General features: G+C 38.0%; 1 protein-coding gene across 4 annotated transcripts in view; it reads right to left on the bottom strand.

The window, feature by feature from the left end:
- Positions 1-25,204, bottom strand: part of TECPR2 (tectonin beta-propeller repeat containing 2) — a 43,325-nt gene that overhangs the window by 5,651 nt on the left and 12,470 nt on the right. For all 4 annotated transcript variants that reach the window (XM_041397385.1, XM_041397476.1, XM_041397295.1 and 1 more), the window contains 9 exons: positions 23,924-24,924; positions 22,392-22,575; positions 20,357-20,530; positions 18,051-18,231; positions 16,438-16,579; positions 14,979-15,219; positions 14,148-14,237; positions 13,066-13,299; positions 9,340-9,488 (listed from right to left, as the gene is read on the bottom strand). In XM_041397385.1, the coding sequence (XP_041253319.1) occupies positions 9,340-9,488; positions 13,066-13,299; positions 14,148-14,237; positions 14,979-15,219; positions 16,438-16,579; positions 18,051-18,231; positions 20,357-20,530; positions 22,392-22,575; positions 23,924-24,924 (2,396 nt within the window). The remainder of the gene's footprint in view (positions 1-9,339; positions 9,489-13,065; positions 13,300-14,147; positions 14,238-14,978; positions 15,220-16,437; positions 16,580-18,050; positions 18,232-20,356; positions 20,531-22,391; positions 22,576-23,923; positions 24,925-25,204) is intronic.

The raw sequence follows: 25,204 nt of genomic DNA, 5'->3' as shown, positions 1-25,204 counted from the left end.
TTTTTTTATATTTCTATTTTCTACATCCACTTATTTAGAAGAAAAGGTAAAAAGGAGATAGCCACCTCTTTCCCAGATTCAGGACTTTCTGTCACCTTTCCCCCATGTCCTTCACAGCACAGACTGACAGTGTGTCTGTCTATGCTCTGCAATACACTTCAAGTTCCAGCCAGGGTCCATGCCAAACCGTGCCTGACACCTTGGTGGGACTTTTGTTTCTGAACTGTTGAGATCTGTGCACCTTGCTCCCCACTCATATGCCAGGATCCCATGCCTCTCTTCTACTGTCATTTTGTCTGGAAGAGAATTCTCTCAGAAAGAGCTGGAGGAGTATTTCCATCTAAAAAGACTCACTGAGTGCTTAAACCTGCCACCTAAGCATGTGCATTGTTACAGATTTAGAGGCAGTGTAAGCTAAGAAAAGCAGAGGAAACACCCAAAAGGAGAGCCACAAAAGGAGTTGTATGAATCTCAGCTAAATTGCTCCTGATACCACTGCAGGCTCAAGTGTAATCAAAGCAATTACTTCTACCCTATTCTGCACCACCAACACATCTAAGAAACAAATGCCAATCATCAAAATAATGTGTTTAAATCTTGGCCAAATATTCTTCTCATTTTTTGCTTTTCTAAGTGAGCTCACTTCATCCTTCAGTTTCCCTGACTATCTGGGTATTTCACTTCCAGCTTCTCTTCCTTCTTCAGGCTACTCAGTTCTTTCTGATCACCTCACATCAATAAAACCTCTTTCCACTACTGCAAAGCATCCAGGCAATTCCTCTACACCCCAGCTTTCTGCTGTGGAACAGCCAGTAAAGGACACAACTGACAAAGGACACACAGGGACATCATTATACACATACCATTACATATCATATATACATATCATTATATACAGCAGCTTTTGGCACAGACCAGGAAATTTGTTTGGAAACAAATACAGGCAATTCCTAGAGCCTGTTGCAAAGGTTTGACTTCCAGATTATTTTTTACCCAGAAAGCAGCATCTACAACAAGAAGGTACTCTCATGGCTACTACAGTAAGGTGGATGAAATTAATTTTAAATTTTCTTGACAAAATGAACTATTTTCTTAGAACAATCATGCTGATATTATCTCAGATATCTCCCATTTTCACTAACTTTTAATTACCATAAGCATGCTTTAAGTATTTTATAAGTTATATAACAAGAAAATCTCTACAGCTGCAGTTAAAGGTTAAATAGAGTTCTCTCATAGAACTAAAGAGAGATATCTCTGCAAATTCATAAATCTGCTGATAACATTTTAGAGACTGATAACCATGAAAATTGATAAATTATTTCAGCGTAGCCTTTACTCAGCTGGTTTAACTTCCAACAGCATTCATGAGATTTATATACCTTGACTGTGAAACATGTCCTGTTTGTAATTCACTGGAGAATCTGGAATTTTAAAGAACCTTGCAGCAGCCTCTCAGCCTTCTGCTCTAACACACCAAACTCTGTTTATAGATTTATCCACAATATAATCATCACTGTGAGAGATCAACCTGTTAGGGTTCATTCATGGATCCAGTGCTATTTGATAAAAAATTGCAGAAAACTTTGTTTTTCTATTACTTGGAGTGTCAAACATTTCTAAACTCTAAAAATCTCACAAGTCTGACTGGTTTAGCCAGTCAGATCTGAATGCACATTCCCCATCCTCTGGTCTTGTGCCTTGGCTGCAAACACCTCAGTCACTCCCTGTCTTTTGATATGAAGAACTTCCCACCAGGACCATGGACTGCAACACTATCAACTATGTCCTTTTCAACATTAAAGCAATATACTAAGAGCTGTGGATATATTTGTTGTCTGCTACAAATAAAACCAAAGAAAACCAGCTTGGCACATGTCTGTTGTGAAAACAATGTTGATAAAATGAAATAAACTTGAAGGAATCACATAACTGCCAAGTTGTTAAATGATATCAAGAAACAATGTCTATGCTAAACATATTTAAGTTATCAAGTTGTCCATTAGCTTTATAATTCTGTGCCAGTTACTTCCTCTCTTTCTGCAAATCACAGAGAATTAAGTTTCAGTGTAAGAATTTAACGTAACCAATAGTATCAAACAAAATCCGAAGTAAAAACTAACACATTTCTCCAAGCAGTCTCCCCTACACACTACTCAAAAGTTTTGTCTTATTGGTCGCAGCTGAACCCAAATGGTTAAAGTTCCCTGTCAAGGAAGAAAGGACAAACACACGCACACAAAAAAGGCACCAGAACATTTTCCACGTCACTTTTCAGGAGCACAGAGTCCATGTACCAGCAAACCTCCATTATCTCTGTCCTGCTGCAAATATCCAGGATAAGGAAGGCTAAACATAACATTATCAGTCTGGCCAAGCCCAATACTTTTTGTAACAGGTTGGTAGCTACATTCAGCACAAATGTTCCCCCTGCCTTCCAAAGACAAAGCAGAAACACCTTCAGCTGATCCAGGCCAGGATGTAAGAAGGTCACATCAGGGATATTTCTTACTCTCTGGAGTATTATGAGTGTATCAGACTAATCTGACTATTTTCATGACTAACAACATCCAGACCCTCCTAATGAGGATAACAAAGAATGCAACTTAGAGAGATTCTCCCCCAATAAAGGCCTATGTACATATTTTCTGAGGTTCATTTAAATGAAGGTTATAAAGCCCTTTCAGCATTAGCTTGCTAAATTAAGTGCTGCTTTTTTCTCTGCAGAGAAGTTCAAGGCATTATACAGGAGCAGTAAAGATCAATCCGTTTGGTCTTCCTTGATGCCACATGCTCTCCAGTAAAGTTAGCATTACATTGTCAGAGAAACATAACTATTTATTATCTGTAAAATTGGAGCATTATTTTCCTCAGAAGCCTTAGAACAACAGGACCCTTTGCCCCACTTTCTGCCTTCACTGGATAAAAGGGACAAAGGCCTTAGTTGGGTATTTCCAACCAAGGAGGTCTATGACCAGCACAATCTGGAAGACAAAGCAAAGCCAAGGAGGAAATCCCTTGACCTCTCCCTTCTGTTAGCTCTAAATTTTTTATTCCAACGTTTTTTCTTGCAGAAACATGGGAAAGGCAACAACATATGGTACCAAATCATAAAGAAGATCAAACCATACCCATGCAACTACTCAACATGTTCTCAACAGAACCATAAAATACTTTAAAAATACTTAGTACAACTGTTCCTTAGAAGCAATTTAAAAAATAAATAATTTAAATTTCATGTAACCAGTTTAGAGACCATACAAACTCCAGGTCTACTCAGGTTTGCCCAACTGTCTTCTGGTCATACTGTTTTATAACTAAGATTATAAACTAATGTAGGAGATAAACCCTTTGTAATTATCCCAGAGGTATTTTTAATAACATATTGAAGAACTAAACTGTTAGGAAAATAAGAATTAATTATTTACAGAAATGTGTGTTAAGTAAACACTAAGTGCAAATTCCCAGGAAACAGAACATCATTTAACACTAGGTAATAACAGCCTTGTATAAGCAAACCTGAGTAACCAAGGCTTTTATTTGTTTTACAAATACACTTTCAATGAGCATCAGCAAAACACCCTCTGATGTAGCCTATGCCTGTAGAGTGCCCCTCTTTAGTTTTTGAAACTTAAAAACTTAAGTTTCCAACTTACAAAGGAGGGAAAGCATTTTTTGGGGATTTCAGGAAAGGGACTTCAAGCTTCTAATTCAAGGTCAAAGGGTCTGATGTGTCCAGCAGATATCCCAGGGTGTCTCCTTACTCTGTGCTACCACAGCTCATACCTGATAAATCATGATGATCATCCTCTACCCATGAATTTTTATACCATGGTGCTTTTATTTTTGAATCGAATAACTTAAAAACTATCAAAGCTTAATGATAGTTGTGGTTACTTTATTTGCCCAACTGAATGTTAAATATATTTCTTCATCTCCCTGAAGAATAATTAAATATCTAATTCTGTGTTAACTAACCAAAATATGGGAGTATTGGAAGAGTTGCAGCTATGAGGAAGTTCCAAATAATGACCAAATCGAAGTATGAAAACTGAAGGCTCTCTTTCCTACAATTGTTGTTTTGAATGTAAGCCAGTCTTGTCAAAAAGCAAATACACCACCTTGAGATCACATTTTAGAAGGACACAGGAGGATTGCCTACTGAATTTTCTGGCTGTGCTGCTCGCTGGGCACTTTCTGCGAGCCGAAGCTTCTGGTGCTGATAACAATTGCTATCTCCCACGACAGGCCACACGCCCGCTTCTCTGAACACGGCGATAGCTGGGCCCTAAAACAGCTATCAGAAGGCTAAAACTCCAAAGCAGCAAACTACAGTGAAATACAGTGACAGCAGTTTTCTTAACCAGCAAGAAGGAGGAAGATAATAAGCACTACGCTCAGCAATGGAGTCAGCGTGAGGCAGCTCCAGAACAAATGCTGAAATTGCTTTTTTTTCACCCTCTAAAAGCACCTTTTATCTAACTTACAATTACTTAAGATAGGCATGCCTGTGAAGAATAGCACAGACTTGAACTTAAACATTATGGCATTCTAAATCAGCTAAACAAAAGACACAGCTGCAGAAGCTTTGATCTCCTGTACTTATTTGCAACCCACCTTGAGACAGCTGCTCTTATTACTGCCAAACAGCTTTTCTCTGCATCATCTTGGAAAGTGCAGTCCTCCAGGAAAATCATCTCCCTATTAATGTCTTCAGAGGCCTCACATGAGTGAAGATATACAGAACAACAGACTAGTTAGTCTGGTCTAGAGAGAACCAGGCCTAATGACTGTATTACTTCTCCAACCTAAGCAGACTTTGGTTAATTAAAGGTACTTCCTCTGAATCTCAGCTCTCCAAAGCAGAACTCATGGTAACTCAGAAGATGTCTGTGCAATGGCTGAGAAATGCAAGCTGGTCTGTGCTAGTGAAAACCATTGGACTTGGAAACAACAGGCGTGTGAATAGTGCATTGGAAAGAACAGAGACTTCCATGACAAGGATGTACAGAAGTATATGATTATTCTGAAGTAAAAATTATAAAGCATTTTCTACAGAAAAATTTCCTTCCCCTCTAAATATTCAATTCTTGAAGATCATTTCAAACAAACCCTTCCTGCATTTCAGCTTAATGGCAAAATCTGATCTTGAGGACTGCTCACCACTTCCTCCTCTAAGTACCACTTAATGCAGAACTGGCCTTAACAACAACACAAATCTCAATGAGAAATGCAAAAGCAAGGCAGATGCAGAAGAAAGTCCCCAGATTCACAATAAGTGTTCTGTAAGGTAAGCAGAATTTTATCTAAATAAAGGAAACAAAACGAAGATGATGACAACCATTTCTAACAAGTCAACACTCATCTGTAAGGCACAACCAACTCCGTACCTTTTCTTGACATGTGTTCAATGTGAGGTATTGAAAAGAAGTTAAATCTATCTTGTAGTGATTTTTAGACTTACAGATAATTTGCCTAAATTTTAAATGACATTTTTAGACTACCATTTGCTTTGTAGTTTTAATAATTTTTGAATGACTGCGAAAGCATGAACAGCCTTAATTTAGTTTTTTGGAAGTCTGTGTGCAAGAAAAAAATAGCTCCTCCCACATCAATAAGAATTTCTGCTACCTGTAAGAATTTCTCTTACCTATGATATCAAGCTTGAAGTACAGAGACACAATTGCCTGGCTGTTTATGGGAAGAGCAGTAAATCAGAAGTTTCTCTAACCTGAAGCACACAAAATGCAGGTGACACTTTTATGGCAAACTGAGTCAAGCAGTGCTCGTCTGCTGAGAGCTACAAATGATAACTAAAGCTTTATGCAGCAACCAAACATTTCCATGAACAAACCCCTCGTACCTTGCAGTTCAGACAAGCTATGTGAATATTTAAACAGACCTCTGGATTTAATAGTATCACTTTTTAGATTCTATTCTCTATGAGATTTGGTTACAAATTAACAAAAAGCAGCAATTAAAGAATGAGACAATAAAATGTCTCAATCTATTTTTAGAGTAAGGCTGATTATTTACAATGAGCAGACGATTAATCACTCATTACAAATATTTGTTCTGTTTCCTTTAATTCTGTCAGATAAAGTTGTTTATCTGATAGATGCCTTAATGTAAATCTGAGAAAGTGGCTTTTAAGGCCAGTTTTTAAACTGTGGGAAGCAAAAGTTACTCAAGATCACATTTTGTCTCAGCATCTTTTTCAGAAAGTACCAGAAATCAAAGCTGAAATGTTCAAAGAATTATTTTCAAACAGTTCAGCTTGGGGGGACTTTTGAAAGCAATTTAAAGACTTTTACCTTTAGAACAAGCTCTACCCTTTAATAATCTACATTAGTCTTACAGTCTATACTAATTTTCTATTTTATTTTTAGTTATTTTTTCTTTAGGCCAGAAATTGGAAAAGCATTAAATCCTAATAAAGATACAAACATATAAAAAGATACTCTGTATTATCTATATAAATAATATTTGTATTTCCTGCTTTTATTTAAATTAAGTTTTTTATATATGTAAAAATATGGATGTATTTTGAGACGTGTTGCAACAGATTATAGGTTTGTCCTGCATGTTAACAATAGAATGGAAGAACATTTTTTATTTCCTGGTCTAAAATAATTTCATCAAAGCATTTTGATTAGTTTTGTCAATGCCCTTGAAACAGCTTTCAAAAAGCTGCTTAACTACATAATTATTTTACTTCTAAGACTGCAGAATCAAATTGATGAATCACAGAAAACAGCTATATATAAACTACTACTGCTCAAGATACTCTAATGATGTTATCAACCACTTCTGAAGTACTGGATAAAATAAAAAAGAAGGAGGGCAGAGAACAAATAATGTCTTCTTCATCTCAAGAGATGTTTCAGTAAGGAGGTACAGAGAGAAGAGTCACAAACAAGAATGGGTTTAGTCTTGATTTAAGAAAAAAATACAGCATCACAGAACCAAAGATTGAACTTAAATTATATTCACTCATTTTAGCATGAGCAAAATCTCATCAAAACTGCAGTCTCTGAATACCTTTGTGAAGTTATGCAAAGATGAATGCTGCAGCACTCCTTTAAGGAGAAGTGACACCATAAAAGCAGAGTCTGCAGCTGCTCACAAGCTGCTCCTGAGTCATGAGATCTGGGACAGGCAAGTCATATTGGCTCTGACATTTACCAAGGAATGAAATATCCATAGTTGGTTTTAAATTACGTTATTTGAGAGTGCTCCTGTACTTGAAGCAAGTGAAAAGAAATTTTGATTTCCTTCTTCAAACAGAAAATGGCTGAATCATTCACAAATACTTCTTAGAGTATTTCTGCTCTTCTGAACCTAAGAGCAAAGCAGCATGTGTCAAAGTCAATTAAGGGACAGAACAGCAAGGTGTTCCTAATAAGCAAATATTGTCCACTTAATAGTTCACTCTTCAGACATCATGTTAGATTTGTTTTCCAAATACTAAGTTAGTATTTGGAAATACTTTTAAAGTTCACATATTGTCTCATTTAGCATTAAGCCTCTGCAAAAGCATGAATGGCTGCTCGTTTAATGACTTGTTTTAACATGCTGGAATTGTCTCAAAACAAGCATGTAACCCATGAGTTTTCATCTTCTCTGCAAGCAATATTTGAATTCTTGCCCCTTCATATTGACTCATTAAATTTGCCATGTCAGGAGTTGGCAAGATAACAGGAAAGGGAGTGATACTGATCTGGGTATCAGAAGGTTATAATTTTTGGAAGGCAACATCATCCAGCTTTGTTGATAAGATTATGGGAAATAATTTGATTTCCAACCTTGTCCACTTTCTACTTAAGGAAGTTACTGCCAAATCATGAGCCACAGCAAATCCCAATTCTCGTAAACACCTTCATATTGAGTAGTTTAATCTACTTCAGTGGAGTGGAGAACCACTTAGTACAGAGAAAATAGTATCAGCATAGAGAAACAACTTTTTGGGCTATTCTCCTGGATAGACTTTTGATAGACACAAGTTTAACTCCTTGTCTCTTGGCAAACTCATTTTAAATGGAATGTTTCTTCCTCTTTTTTTTTTTTAAGAATACTGCCTTTATGGGAGACATCATCACTGACACCTTCAGTCTCATCTTCCTGCTGCCCTACCCCCTTGCCAGAGGGACAAGGTGTTACATCACAAAGACCCACTTGCAGCACAGCAAGAACAAGCACTGTAACCAAGTCCTTTTTGCAAGGATACTTTGATACTGAACCTATTTATCAGTCTGCCTTGCTATTCTGCAAAACAAGGTGCCATTTCTGCAGAACCACATTACAAAATGTACAGAATTAGTCATCTAACCAGTGCTGTGCTAACTGATGGGATGCATATCTGCAATTTTCATTTCCCTGCTCCCCTGCCCTTCTTTGCTGTTACACCCTGAGATTCACGAGCCAACAAATGGCTGATGAGAGATAAGTGGAACTAAAAGCAAATTATGTAAAAACCAAATAAATGACTGCAACTCCACTGCCACAGATTTACTGATATTTCTTAATGTGTACCTTTGAAAGTATCACACATTTCAAAATCTTTAGGAGAAATGCTGCAATATCACAGAATGTCAGTCAAGTATGCAAACACACCCAGTGCTACTGTGCTAGACCAGCAGACAGTTCAGTTCAAGCGATTTCATGCCAAGGAGTAAAGAATGAAATCAGTAGTCAGAGGTCAGCTCCATTACAGCAGTCCCAACCCACAAAAGAAATTACTCCCACTTCATAGATTAACTTGTAAAGTATTAGAGCAGCAATGAAACACTGTCGTTAAAGGAGAGATTTAAAAAGAAAACAACCAAAAACCAAACAACAAACAGACACTGCAAAAACAGATTTTGTCAGTTTTCTGTATTTTCCAAATATGCTTCCAGTTCACTTTAGGAGGCTTCTTTCCGCTCCAACCCTCCCAGCTGGCAGGTAGAAAGGATATAAAGTTTGCCCATTCTGGTAACAAGGGAAAAAAGCTGCAGTTCTACTCCGTGCTTACAAAGCACTGTAGGACAAGGAAAGTCCCTGAATTCAGGCACAGCACCCTAGCAAGCATCCCAGACTCACAAGGATGGGGATAAAGGAAGAGGGAGGCAGGCACTTTGGCACCATGCCACTTGAGCAGAGCCTTCCCCCACCTCTGCTCTGTGCTGTTTGCCCATCCAGCCACTTGCTTAGCACACAGAGGGTACTCAGCATAGCTCAATGCTACACTCTACTATAAAACCTGGCTCTACTGTTTCCCATGAATTCTAAAATTACTGTTTTATTGTTTAGCATGGAGCTAAACCACTGGGTTACAAAGAATTGTAATCAGCATTTTACCTGTATAGGTGGCTCAATCATTATCCACGCAGGAAGCATCAAACTTGGGTTAAGAGGTTGAGTTCCAACACGGAAATAAATGCCACCATTGGTGTCACAGGCCCAAACATGCTGATTTCCACAGGTCAAGCTGATCAGCTTCACACCACCTAATAACAAAGAGATTATTAGCAACCTGGCATTTTCCTTTCAAATTCAGTTAATAATCACAACTTGTATTTAGACTTCATTGTGTTAAGCAAGCTCAAGTCACATAAAAATGATTAGAAGTTAATATAACTTGTGGGAGAATAAAAAAAAATTGCTGGATACAACGAACAAAACCAACAGGTAGTACATATGTGAGAAATTTCTTCTAAACCTAAAAATAAATGTTTTAGACACAGGAGAGTGCAATTTCTAAAGCACATTATAAATACTCTATTACAATAACCAAATCCAAGCAGGGAACCATTCCATGACAAATGTTACCAGTGCCTAGACAAACTTTCACATGACCTCATGTGAACTCTTCTCTGTAACTGGCCTAGCCTGGAGACTTTTAAAGGTGTCAGTCTGATAATACAGTCAGCAAAGAACATTCCTAACACCACCAGCATTTCAAAAATATGACAGCATATGGGTTATGCATTTCAGTGTTAACATACCAGTGTCACATCTGCAAATAAATGAACTGATTTTCAAATGCATTTATATTCACCACTGTACATATTTATTACACCAATATCAAATGTGCAGCAGTAATTTAACCCTGTCAGCACCATCAAAACAAAGCTGCCAAATAAGTGTGTGTTGGAATTTTGACATGATTTGTGTTCGGGTTTAGTCTAAATTCCTGCAAAGACAGTAGAGATGCAAAACTAGTATTTTAGACAAAATGGAACTGCTAGTTAACTGTCTACTGAAACTCTTACTCTTTCAAATTAATTTTAAAATAGCCACATGACGTAATGTATCTAACATTTTACTTCCTTTTTTCACCCCATGTTGGACAAAATGAAGCTAAGTAATGGAGAACAAGTTCCAAAGAAAGTGGGACCCAAGCAGTACAGATCCACTACAGAAGGAATGCACTGGTCAGACTCCAAACTAAAGACTCTAAAAATAGGCCTTGCTGGTTAACTGAACATGCCAGTGCTGCTTGGGATATCCCATTCTTGGTAACAGTTCTGTGTTCAGGGATGTGAAATTTGGCAACAAATCCTTGTAAAGTGCATCAGACACAGCATTCCTTAAAGAGGAGCTTGGAATTTTATCCTACACAGTGCAAGTTCAAAGTATTTATTTCTGCAGAATGTAATATTCCCAATTGTTAGGGCGTGCTGGGGAAAGGAACAGGAAACAAAAGGACAACACAGCTTTATCTTTTAATTATTTGTAGTAAACAGATCTCATTAACCAAAATTATTTAATTTTCTGAATCGCAGGAATATAAATCAACCTATCTCATCCCAAAATTTCCTTTAACCAGAAAGCTTCATATAAAAACCAAAATGACAAACAAAAACTTCAACTGCTTGGGATGAGAACATCTATAGCAACTTTCTTTTGAGAATAGAGGCTTGACTTTGAGCTGCAAAGCCAAAACCTTACTTAAAACCGTGTTATTCCTTCTAATAAAGTATGCCTCAAAGCAATAGCTTTGTCACATGATACCTCAGCTGTCCAAGTGTTCTGATGCAGACAAGCATCAGGCACTCAAACATGGAATCACATACCACCTACCCAGCATAGCTGGTATTATTTACGTCTCCAGTACAATCTGATATTCAAAAACACAGCCCTTATGTAAATGTTTTGGGGTTTCTCCCTCCTCCCACCTACCATTTTAATCTTAGGACAAGGTCATGTTAACCAAATTCACCAACTGTTTTAGAGCAAGTAGCATGAACCAGCAGCATTGTTTATTGTCAAAACCTAAAGGTCATTCTACTGTGTTTAGAAACCTTGATGGTGATAGTGGAATGCTAATCAAAATCATCTACTGGGTGCTACTCCCAGTACATAATGTAAAAGGCAAGATACTACCAACATCATAAGAATATTTCAACCTTCATGCTGGCAAACTCCATACTTCCATAGAGAATTCTGAACTGCACTTTACAGAAAGTTGCTCCCACCCTGCCTGCCCCTCCACAGTCACAGTCCTAATGTTTCTGGAGTAAACTTAAACAAACACTTGACATAATAACAATAACTCTCCAATTTCTTCAGCCACATTACAACAAATAAAGGTTTTTCTACTATAGCCATGGATTTCCACTTGTCAAGCAGTGATGTACCACATGCAATTAAATGGAGAAAAAAATGTCTAAAACATTTTCACATTTCAGTGCTAAACCACAGTGACATGTACAGTGGAGTGTTTGAGTATTTCCTGACCCCAAATCTCTTCTATGCCCCTACCATGTGCCAGAGCTGACAGAACAGCTGAATGTAAAGGTTGAATTTCTGAACTGCTGAGTTCACAGGCCAGGTATTACAATCAGCTAACACCAATTGCACTGATTTCCTGTATGAATTATTTTGAGATTTTCAGACAATGTCCAGAAGTTATTTTTTCAGTTAAACAGTTACTGTGTAAACTGCTGAAAAGTAGTGGTTCATTAGAAGAGTTTCAAACCACACTAAGGAACATGAGAAGGACAAAGTGGCCAAATCTATCCTGTAGGCCAGTAAAAGTAAAAGGCACCAGTGTTTAAACTACAGTATGATGAATGATTTGGAACCAATTCATCAGGTCTGAAAAATAACTGGTGTAGCACTGAAAAACAAGTTAATTTTAAAAGATACGGTTTATAATTTTTCCAAGAAATATTATAAACTATATACTAAAATTGTACATGAGGCTTAAACTCTGACAGCTGTGTCTGCCTTTCCTTAAACCTTAAGTTAAAACTGCTTGTCTGTTATCAGACAGAGTCATGAACATTGCCATCAAAAATGGAAAAATTGCAAACCAGTTGAATTATTTTTAAAATTATGAGAGAATAGTGCATAGTCTTAATTTCCTTTCTCTTCACCTGAAACAGGTGTACAGATTAGCACAAATGTAAGAATGTTCTAACAGTCAGACTATTAAACAAATAAATCTGATGAGAATACTACTCATGAAGGTGGCAAATAACCTGATTATCCCAGAGCCAAACTCCAAACTGTGACTACATTTCAGTGATCAAATCATGGTCAAGGACCTAAGCAGATGAAAAGAGCAGTTAACCAGCATCACATTCTAAACATTATGCTGAATGATTACATCACTATAAATCTGAACATGAGTGTTATCAGCTGCATCACTCATGAATGATTCAACTCTTGGAGCATAATTCTTCCTTGGCAGGAGCTAAAAATGTGTTTAACCATAAAATTCAGATGTTTGTTCCCTAATCAGGTGACTATGGCTGCACTGAGGTACAAGAGCCAGCCTAGTTAAAGCTGCTGGAGCCCCTGCACAGCACCATGTCAGGTTGAGCCACTTCAGAGTGACCAGCTGCAAGATGCACTCAACACACACCAAATACCTTGCAAACAGGAATCTTCTTGTCTCCAGGAAAAGGCTAAAGAGAAAATTCTTTGAAAGCCACATCTGTTCCTGATATTCTACAAACACCTGCCAATAGGTACTATTTAATCCAGTAAATGTTATATTCGACACCAGTAAACTGAAAGATATTTCTGGAAAATATGGTGTGCTAAGAGACAGTCTATTCAATAAAAGTGTCATACCTAGTTGGGAGAGATCCAGTTTTGTCCAATGCATCCCTGTTGGGCAGCTGGAGGAAAGTGTTCTGATAAATATCTGCCCAAGACTATCCAAGCCCCAAATGGCATCCTGGCAGGCAGAGTAGTGCACCATTTCAGCCTCCGGTGGCAGCTGCACCGTAGAAGGACGAAAATGAGGATTCTGATCACTGACACAAAACAGATCCTTGTTGCTTTGGCACAGCCACAAAAAGCTTCCTATGGAAAGGACACTTCTGTTATTAAAATAATTCCTAATCCACTCTGAGAAAGCTTACACATCTACTTTTTCTGAAAAAAATTATCAGTGCATTTGAAGGCAAAACTAAAGCTTCTTGGCTATGCTCATAGGGTAAAGCTTTGAAGTACAAATACACAACCTAAGCTCTTATTTACACACTTAAATACTCCATTTCTCAAATAAAGGAAGTAGTAAGTGATCTCATTTGAAGAAATGTTTCATTTGAAGGAACTAATAGAGAGAAGACACATGTAACAATGCACTATCACCTCTCTTTATTCTTTTGCTCTTTTATATCCTTGATAATAGCCTTTGAAAAGCAGTATTCTTTTTCAGCTCTAAACCACATTTTTTGCCACTAAAGCCAGTGTACTTAGATAATGCAGTTGCTAACTACTGTAACCAGCAGTTCAATTCCCTGACAGGGTCTCACTTTCACAAATAATGGGCAATTTCGCTGCAGTAACTGCACTGACAGGAGAAGCACTTGGTTACTACAAGCATTTCAGCAAAGCATGCTCTGAAACTTCCAATTACAAATTCTGGCAATTCATGCTTTGGCAGTTTAGGAAGTTGCTGCTCCTGAGGACCACCCATTTCTCTGCTGGATGCCACTCCACACCAACGGGGAGAGTGAATAATACGTTATTTTAATCTCCAGTAGTCTTACAGATATACTTCCACCCTACTTCAACTACTTTAGATCCCTGCAAACAGAAAAGACAACCAAAATCTGAAGTAATTCAGGATATTTAATTACTTACACCATCAATTCCACTCTGTTTAAAAATCAGATATTATACACCTGCACTGCTTCTTTACCAACCTTCTTTAGATGAAGCTGGGGAAGCCAACACAAAAATCCATTTTGTAGCAGAAGCAGTACCACGAGGCACAATATTATTCCAATACGTGCCTTGAAAGAAAGAACGAGTGGCATTAACAGGAAACACAGTTTTCTGTTGAAATTTGTTATTTTAAATTTAGAAGAAATTCCATTGCAATCAATTATTAAATATATTTTAGACAAGATTTTCTATTAAAATCTTCCAAGATACTCTTAGGGGGGAGGGAAGCCTCCTCCCAACACCTATGTAAACACACAGAGAAAACTGTGAATGCAGAAGAGGATAAAGAAGAATATTAATGGTCTTCAACAGGGGACTAATTTGGTGATGAGGTATGCTAGATGTACTGTTAGAGTTTACCTAAACAAAGAAATGTACCAAATAAATATCCTATTTTGAGAACTGTAGCAAGAAAAATGAAGTAATCCCTCTATTAGAACTATAAAACTATAACATTAGTGTCTTGCACAGTCACACTGATCATGAGCCAGACTCTACTGTGCAAGATAAAACAGCTTCAGCAGCTTAAGATTGCCTTATCCCAGAGAAAAGACAAATGTAGGTGTTAAAAGCAGTAACTTGTGCACAGTCCACTGGTTGACAATGATTTTTCCATGAAAAATATTTCCCTTTAAATGAGAAAGTATTGAAGACCAAAAGCTAATGAATAATTTAACTTAATTTTTAAACAAGTTAAAGCTGCCCTGACTTGCCATGGGTAATTTCTATGGTGACAGAGCTGTAGTTAGTTATTTCCTTCTATTTAATATTCTTAACTTAAAAAAATTAAGATGCAAAAGCACACCAACCTACTAAGTTTCCCTTTGCTACATGGAATTCATTTTTGCCTGAAGAGATCCAGACTCCACTGCCATTGACTCCGAGGAGGCTGGGCTGGCACTGAAGCTGCTGTGACCAAAATGCCATTCGAAGCTTGTCAGCCACCTTCTCCACAGGTGCCTGAGCTGCTGTTGCCACCGTGTGAGTGGCCTGGATTATGGTCTGGAACAGGCTGCACTGGTCAAACACTACATAATCAGTGATGCTTACCTGGGGGAAAAAGAAAAAAAGTGCTCTTGATAATTAGTTAAGCTCTGGGGTGAACTGCACAATCTTTCCCCAGAAGCTTTTTTAGAATTCAAAGTGTAGGAAGGGAAAAATAAAAATGGTGCATTTTGAGTAATTGTCTTGCTAATAAGCCACAATCTGTATTAAACACCAGATTACAACTCCTTTCTATCCAACAATCCATTTAGAAATCTGCATTTTAAGATAGGCCTTTGTTTTAGGATGTGTCTCTCTAAAAATGTGCCAAACTCTGCAAACTAAGAGGTAAATTTTCAATTTCCCAAAGGAAGAGAAAACTTGCACAGTGCAGCAATTCAAACCACATGACAAAAACTTGAATGCAATACTCCTTTGCGACTACCTCATGGACATTTTAATTCACAGTGCAGAAGGAGGTCTAAATAAGTAATTGCCCAAGTACTGTCATGGACAACTAGGCTGGCAACACTCTGGGATACTCCTAGAAAAGAATGAAATTTCTAAGAGCACAAAAAGAGCAGCAGTTTGCCAATAACCTCAAAGCCAAGCTACTCATGATGCCCACATGCACAAAGGGATTATACATGCACATAGACCAAAATTCTTGTAACTAAGGTAGCATGTAGACCAATTTTCTGTAAGATTGTTTTTGTACTCCCTTCTTCCCCACCCCTATCTCGGGAGAAAACAAGAAAAGCAGGAGAAACCAGAGGCAGGAATTCCAAATCAATGCCAGACAATAACTGCAGTAACCAAGCTAGTTTCACCCACATGAGCTGTGGCTGAAGCAAGCTGCTCCACATGGCTCAAAGAAACCTCAACTGAATGGAAAAATGTGAAACACATTCTTTTGTACGGTGACTTATTATTTATTTTCTCCATCTAAGGAAAAGGATGGGCACTAAAAGACAAGAGAAGACGCTGCATTCAGCAGCCAGACTTGATGCTCTGCCTCAACAGCACGTCCTATGACCTGGCAGAGCATTCTTGTGTTCTTGCAAGCTTCTGCAATGTTGCTCTAAATGACCACGGGATGGTTTTCCTTCCCTCTTTACAGCAGACACAGAAAGGGGATTTCAGCCATAGCCACACAGAGGTTTAAATATACTGAATAAAGTGTACTATTAACTGCATTTTTTCTTCGAATTTTGTGGGAAAACAACACAAATAATCAAACCAAGGTAAAAGACTAAACTGAAAGCAAAATTAAAAAATGCCTACTTGCCACCAATGGTTATCATCTCCTTGTGGTTTCTTTGAAACTATACCAGTCCTGAACCAGAGATTGCCATGGATATCCAAAGCCCATAACGTCTGCTGATCACCAAGGGTTATGCACACTGGTTCCAAAGCTTGCATTTCACTGGAAATGCAAACAATATTTTTAATAAAAATATTAAAAACCTTAATTCAAATTTATGTTAATGGTGTTTTAAGGAAGCTGTTACAATGCTAATAGTTTAACACGGTTGAAACTCAGTGGGGCCAAGCTAAAAAACACATCTGACATTAAATTTTCAGTTATTCAGTACTTTCTATTTTGTTTAAGTAAAAAACATTCAACAACAACAACTACAACAAAAACTTTGAAGTCCTTCAAAGATCCTCAAGATTTGAAACTTGGATACATAACAGTAAAACTAAACAAGCCCTATTTTGTTCAGTAAATAAGCAATCAAGAGCTCTGCTCTTTAAGGTTTTGATAAAAAAGCTTCATAAATCTATCTCCTCAACTTCCTTGACCTCTCTCAGAACAATACCTGCAGTTCAGGGACCACAAAGAGAAAACTCAACTTAACTATGTGACAGAGATAAATGCTGAATTTAGGACTGTAAGTTTCCTGCATAAGTAAATGATTTTCAAGCTCAGAAAGTCAACAGGGTCGGGTGATCATATCAGACACTGAAAAGGTAGCAAACAATGCTAGTTCTTTCAGATAACCTTTCTTGACAATTTAAGGACAAATAGTGACTGCCTTCTGCAATTTTAACACAAAGCTCAAGAACATGAAACGTACCTAAGGTGTAGGTCAGCAGGTATTTTCATTAAACAAACTCATTAGAGTACAAGCAAATTTCACATTTGAACAAAGACACAGTAGGTTCTCGGACTGTTCAAGAACCAAATACCAGAGTGGGAGGTAGCACAAGTTAAGGTTTCACAATAGGATATTCAGTAGATAAAATCTCCTGACAAGACTTGAATTTCTTCCTAAATTTGTGCCAGGCTGATGCCACAAGAGACGCTAAATTCTACATTCTCAAAGCCAGCAGTAGAGATTCAGTGCTTTTAACTTTATCACAGAGGAACTACTGTGGGCATAGGATCAACTACGAAGCTAAATACCAACGACACAAAGTATTTATAAAAATCTGTGGCTGGGGAGTGCAGAAGTGTTATCCAGCTGTGTGGACTGTGGATGACCAAGAAAATACAATTCATCCCAGGGTGAAAAAAAAAGAAAGAGAAAAAAACCTCTCAAAAAACTGGAGAGCTCCTTAAAACCATTATACCACAGATTAAATAAGCAATATTTAATAGAAAATCACATTGACAGACATTATAAAGATATTTTAAAATTTCTTCTCATTCTTTAAAGCTGCTTGTGTTTATGACAATTCCTTTCATTACATAGCAATCATGGATGGATGGATGGCTGGCTGGCAGGAAGGAAGGACATACAGACAGACAGACAGCTAAAACAGATATATCCACACAAGAGCGGTATATAGACACAGGAGCTCAGGTAATACTTTTTCCAACATCAAGGAGCTCCAGCACAATTATTTGTGTCATTCTGGTGATGCCCAGCACGTCCCAGCAGAGTCATTACCTGACAATGTCACTCTTCCACTGCTCTCCCTCGGGACAGAAGCTGCGCACGCCCTCGCGGTAGAGCAGGGCCCGCTGCTCGCTCAGAGCCCACACCACATTATTTCTGGATGTGACCTGTGACAGTGGATAAGGGCAGTCAACCTTTACTGCTCGGGCACAAGGACGGTCCACACTCAGGCCTAGAAATCAGAAAATGAGGATTGCTTTACAAACTTTGGCTTTTTGCAAGAAAAGGAAAGAGACAACGCAACTCAATAAAAGGAAATGCAGAAGGGAATCTCCTTGACATGCTAACATTTGTCATTTGATCACAATTTCCTTGAGTGACTGTTCTTTCTGTAAACTACTAATAATTTCCTCTAATACAGCTGATGTAATTTTAAAAAATAAGACACTGTACATCCTTCAACATCCTGCACAGTGCATGTCCAGTCCTGTCATTTCTGTTCCTTTTCTCCCTCTAGTGTCAGCACCAGGAATCTCCATTTATAAAACCTCTATTAGAGCTGACAGAAGCATCAAAGAAAAAGCCAGTAATGGAAGAACTTCTGCCCAGAACATGCCAGGGAGAGAAGCAACCTGATCTGAGTAGTGACAGCAGAGCAATTACAAAAGAGCACGCCACAGTGTGAAAGGAGCAGAGAGGTTCTGGTAGATTTACAGGCAGTTTGCACACATTTCTACATCTAATCTACAGGAACATGTCTTCTTTATGATTACACTGAAGCTTGATTTACACATATGAAACTTCATGTGAAACATCTCAGGAGACAGCTTTTATTTCATCTCCTCATGCTGCCAAAACCAGTATGAAGAGACTCATGTCTATAATATATTCTAGACTAACAAGAACACACATTTCTAAACCTCTGAGCACGCACTTTTGTTATAAATGTTAAACAAGACAGTGAAGGGAATGAAAAGATCCTGGAGAAACAATTTTCACTGGCTGCCTCTCATTAGGAAGACTGATATACTGAGAATTTATTTTTTGCATCAAAAGACAAATTTGGAAGCCTAAGAACAGCAGAATGTAAGCTGATGTAATCAAACCAATCTCTCAGAGGGAAGAAAAATATTGATTCAAACCTCCACAGAGCCCTGTATGATTAGCATCCAAAATTTACTCTCCATCACCACTATCCATGCCTGTTGGCAGTAAGCATGTGACCATAGACAGGCCATTTGATGTTTCTAGGACTACTACAGTTAACTAAAAAAAAATAAAAATTTAATACAGTGTCTTTGAAACAGTGATGTGTACTTAAAACAGTTTTCTTAATCACAAAGAATTTTTGCACTGTGCTACAGTAAGTAAACCTAAAAGAGAAATTACGACAGTGCCAAAATGAAATGAAAGGTAAATAAGAATTTTGATAGCCACTCAGACATGGTGTACTGTCTGTATATGTCTAATACAGTTTGCCCTTGACCCAGTCCTCTTCTTGATTCACCAGTAATTCTTTCATCAAGCTATTGGTAATTTTTCCTTAGTCACTCTGTGCAAGCCTCACATGTCTGAGAGTCCTTGGTACTTTTCTCCCTTAACTCTAAAACTAGTACTAACATCCTTCATCCTAGCTGCTTGCATTTAGCCTGAATATTTTTGCATAAGACCTTCCAAATACATCCTCTTCTATTCACTGAAGAACTTAAAACTAAGGCCACGACTTCAAAGTTGCCACTACACACTACCTCTTTTTCCAATTAGTGCCTCACTGACATCCAGGAAGAAGGCAGCTGCAGATTCCTGCTCCACAGCCCATTCTGTTCCCCCATGGCTTTGCTTTCTCTATCACATAAAACACATACCACTTGTCTATACTTCCAAAGCACTTCACTTCTTCTGTCTCAGAATGTCTTCCTGCCATTATCAAGTGGTAACTCTTACCTTCTAGAGATCTCTGCTTTTCAAAACACAAACCTCCTATTCTGCCCACTTAAGGCTGAGTTGTTTCAGTGCACCATACCACTTTCAAAGCAAGGATATTATTTTGATATTTTCTATAATCCTTTCCATTTATCTCCATCCATCTCATATCTGCCCCATGCCATAAATTCTCTGTACTGTATGTACTCAATGTGGCACACACAAAACAAGTGACCATGAACTAACTGGCTTTTCCAACTCTCCTAATTACACAAAATCTCACAACTCTTTCTAAGTGTTTCTCAAGATAAAATGGTTTCATTATGTTCTGGCTGTGGATAAAAGTTTGTAGCAAATTTAAATCATCCTATAGACTTGAAATCTAACAATCTCAGCCCACAAAAATTCAAAGAGCCCGCAATTAATTCAGGTACCTGTTTGCAGATACAGATCTCCATTTGTTCTGATAATCCAGGCAGTGTCATCACTTAGAGCTACAAATACAGCCTGGGGTAAGGCCTCATACCAGTGCCGTTTTCCTTTTATAGTTACTTTCCCACAAGCAAAAGCTTTGTTAGTCTTCTGCTCAATCTTCCAGAGAAGAGCTCCTGTAAGAGAAGCAAAGAAAGAACACAATAGCACTCAGCAATTACTGCAACAGTCACAGGTGATGTGTCCCAGCTACACCTAAACTAATAGGAGGGGTAAAGCAAATCAATAGCATTAAACAAAAATGCAAGTTTAAAAAGTCCTTTCTTTTTTCTTTTTTTTTTTTTAAGTAAGACCATAACAGTAACTGACTTCTAATATGTAATAATATCTCAAAAAAAAGATAGCCAAATGGAACTCCAAACTTAATTGCTGGCTTGTACCAGAACAGTACACTGTCATATTAATTTCCTTTGAATGATTCCACAAAGTTGCATTTAATTCCATTTTGACATGCTGTGGTTAACATGCTCCTGGCATTAACACATCCATGGCAAACTGTGGGTGCTAGAAACTTGCACAGATTCAGTGAAAAGCTGGGTGAATTCCTAGAACTGAAGGATAAGAAATGCAGAGGAACAACCTTTTTGCCCAGGCAATTTGAGCCACCAACAACTGCAGCCTGAACCTACCAAGGGCAAATATGACACATGCCCATGCCTTTCACTTTTCTGCAGGGACCCTGTTGGACCACTTTTAAGGGTAAGATTCTGAGCTGGATGAACCCACACTCTCACCTACTACAAGTACTCTCAAATTGTTTTGGCTATAGCAAAACTCAGCTACAGATCAAACAGAATTTTCTTTCTTCTTAAACCAGATAGCAAGTCTTCCTACAGACAGAAGGGAAGACTGACATGTGCTTTTAGAGATGACAGGGAAGAAACGTAGTGGCAAGGCAGGAGACAAGGAAATTAAAATGGCTGAGAAACTTTGTATTTTCACTCCAGTCCTGGAACAATCTGGAAGGCCAAAAGTAACACAAATTTATAACCAAAACCAGCTTAATTTTAATCCTACATAATCCTCATTCACAACCATCCAGAACAAATGCATATGCAAATGTACTAAAACTTCAAAGTTTTTTTCTTCAGTATTTCAAAAGAAATCAAATCAACCAACCCACGCATACACAAAGCCAGTTCTACACTTACAAGAAAAAGAACTTTAAAATTGTGAATCACTGAATGGTTTGGGTGGGAAGAGATCTTAAAGATCATTCTAGTTCCAACCCCCCTGCCAGGGCAGAGACACCTCTCACTTGACCAGATTGCTGAAGGCCTCATCCAGCCTGGCCTTGAACACTTCCAGGGATGGGGCATCCACAGTTTCTCTGGGCAACCTCTTCCTGTGCCTCACCACCCTCACAGCCAAGAACTTCTATAGCTCTGTAACAAAAATCAAGGTTTTGTATAGGCAAGGAGCTCTTCTCTGCCTACCACTAAACTGCTACTTCTGAAGTTCACTTTAACCAGGCAAATAAATGCATGTTGAAAACCTCCCAAAATGCAATGTGAAACTGCTAGAAAAGACATCCACTTAAACTAGAATATGAGATGCAGAGGTAGTGAAGATGCAGTCATATAACTGTAACTATTAAAAAAAAAAAAAAACACAAACAAACAAAAAGAAATCCAAACCAACACTATACTTTTACATTAAACAAGCCCTTAACAAGCAAGTTTCTGGAAATAATTGATTTGAAAACAAACAAACAAACAATAAACTGCCTATGTGGAAATTACATATGTACTCAACTATATATGCAATCTCATAAAGATGACAAATAACACCTAATTAAATAATAACTGATACTAAAAAAACAAAAACAAAAAAAAAAACCAAAAAAAAAAAAAAAAAACAAAAACCAAAAACCCAATACAAAAAAAAACAACCAAAAAACCCAAAAAACAAAGAAAATATCCAACTCTATCCAAGTTTTATATTGACAAGACAACAGTGCAGCAGAAGTCAATCTACCTGAGGGGGAAACTGCCACTTGCTGGACTCCATCCTCAAACTTCTGCCAGCGCAGGCCGGCCGCAGGAAGGGCACTGCAGTACAGGCTGCCTCGGTAGTCCAGGCACCAAATGTATTTTTCTGAGACAACCAGGCTCAGGATGCCATATCCAGGGCCAGAGTAACCCATCCAGCTCTCTGCAAACTAAGAACTATAGAGTCAGAACAGTGTCAGGTGTCTCAAACTGCATAAGAAAATGAGTATATAAGAAGAGCAGCTCCCACGTTTTGATTTTAAAAAAGCTAAACTTAAGTACTTTAATCAATGAATAAATTTGCCTTGTAGCCAAAGCTACATCTGTCACTGCTCTCTAAGGCTGTACATGCACAATGAGACTGCTCCAACAAGATTTAGCAAAAAAAAATAAACCCCTCCACCCCATCATCCACCTCCAACGAAGGAATATATAACAATAGATAGCCTGTTTGTAGTCTAGGAAATTATTCATTGTCTAGGAAGTGATGAGCAAAGGGAACAAGACAGCTGAAAGGCAGAGACAGCTGAATATCCAACTCCAGTACTCTCTGTATGGTAGCAGAGCCGTGTCTTGCAGAAATCTGGTTTACAGCCTGCTCTCTTAAATTTTGATTGCTCGCATGAGGTGAACTCAAGCACTGCACACATTACCAGGGGAGGTTTCTAACATGACAGAGTGTAAGAATACCACAACCTGAAACAAAAATCTTCTGCACTTTGGGCTGCAGTTGTCAGTAGATAGGACACCATCAACTTATAACTCAACCTTTATGAATTAATATTTAGTTGATGTCAATACAGGGTCTAAAAGAGACAATATCCCCACCCTACAAGAACTGCATTTCCTTCTTAAGACTTCTGCTAAAAGTCCCAGTGATTCTGGCAATTTTGCAGACTTTACAATTAACTTTATTACTTCTTTTCTATAGTATCTATGAGGATTACCCACAAAATAACTATGAAGGAAAGAGGGATAACAGAAGAAGGAAAACTGTCAACATTTTAAACAGTACTAACTACTGCTGGCTAGGGGACAAAGACTAATCCTTATTCTGAGTATTTAGAGGTAAAGTAATCCTTAAGTAGAAGCCAGCCATGTGAGATAATTAGCATTAATTCTTCATGAAGTCAGCTGAATTTGGGAACAGCATCATGCAGAATTTGGACTACTGGAGATCCAAACAAGCAGCAGCCTTTGAGCGTGACTGGGTTTTACCGTTCGCTCTTTAACAGATGGGTTTCTAACAGCATTTTTGTTGAGCTGGGAATAATACAGCCAGAACAGCTTCTTTGCATTGCAAGCACACATCACCCATTTTGAAGTCAGACACATCACATTTTTTAAGAGTTACAACACACACTGTTGTTTGGCTTTATACTTCACTTGTGTATTGAATCAAGTAAAAAAAAAATGCTCTCCTAAAGATGTAAAAGACAGTAATTGCAGGAATCTTTATTTTGAAAAGCTGTTTCTTTTTAAGGTTAAAGGTACTTTAATTAAACTGAAAAGAAATACCTGATCAGATTTTAACAGCACCATTTCATCTAGGCTTATCTTGGCTACATCCTGTGCTCCAGGCACAGCACCAACTTCAGGCATGCTGGTCTCCGAGGATGAATATGGTAATCCATGTCCATAAATATCCTCTTCATCACTTGAGGCAGATTTTTCAGTCTTACTTTCTTGAGTGTCTGCTACCCTTTCAGCAGTGCTAGTACTACATTTAGCTTTGATTGCACTTCCAAAATTCCACCCAGAAATGGAAGAGTTGTCTGAATGAACATTGTCAGAGACATCACACTGGAGTGCAGAAGGGTCTGACAGAGCGCTGTGGATTAGAGACAGCTGCTGTTGGTCTTCCTCACCAGTTTCATCACTTTCCTTTGGTGTCAGAGATGTCTGGACACCAAGAATACTGTCACATTCCAAAAACATCTGGTCTGTAAGGTCTGGATCTTCAGATGATTTTTCAGTATCCTGCAGTTTCATTTTATCCAAGTCTTCATCTATTTTACACAATGCAGGAAAATCCTGCTGCTCCTCCTCCTCCTGGCTCAGCTTTCCAGGACAGCATTCATTGCTTGTAGAAACCACACCACCATTACATTCACCACCAACACTGCTTGTCAAGTCTTCTGTGATCATGAGAGGAGATGCAGATGTCAAAGTATCTATAATAGCTGAAGTACCCATGCCACTATCACTGTTTGGAAGTTTCTGTAAATCAGCCACATCTCCATTTTCTTCATTAATTAGTACATTTGCTGACTCAGGAGACTGCAGGACACTGAAAGTTTCTGAACCGTTATCTTCTTGCAAGATTGTATGGGATTCCATGCTGAACATACTTTCCTGATCTGGAGATCCAGTACTCAAATGATCAATGCTGCCACTCATTATGCTGGAAGTCATGGAAAAGGAGTCTGCATTCAAGGAATGTGGACTGTCACCAGAAAGCTGACGCTCGTAAATTGGTGTGCCTTCCAGAGAGCTGTGGTTTCTCCTTGTCCCACTTTCTGTTATCACACACACACACATGAAAAAAAAGGAGAAAAGCAGTATTAATAAAATCTATTAAATCCCAGTGCCAAGCAAGAAATTAAAATATTTTTAGAACTGAAGGAAGAACAAAGCTAAACCTAAATTTTAACCACACTGAATTTTTTTCAACTTTACATTAAATGATACATATAAAGCCAAAAAAGTCTTAATACAGTAAAAATTAAAATAATTGAGTACTCACACTACTTCATCAAACTAAAGAGGATGGCTAAGAAAGACACTGCCAAATATTCT

This window comes from Onychostruthus taczanowskii, unplaced genomic scaffold, assembly GCF_017590055.1.
Source record: "Onychostruthus taczanowskii isolate IOZ18803 unplaced genomic scaffold, ASM1759005v1 scaffold1, whole genome shotgun sequence".
Lineage (NCBI taxonomy): Eukaryota > Metazoa > Chordata > Aves > Passeriformes > Passeridae > Onychostruthus > Onychostruthus taczanowskii.
Note: the sequence above shows the minus strand (reverse complement) of the source record. Positions and strands in the feature narration are given on the sequence as shown.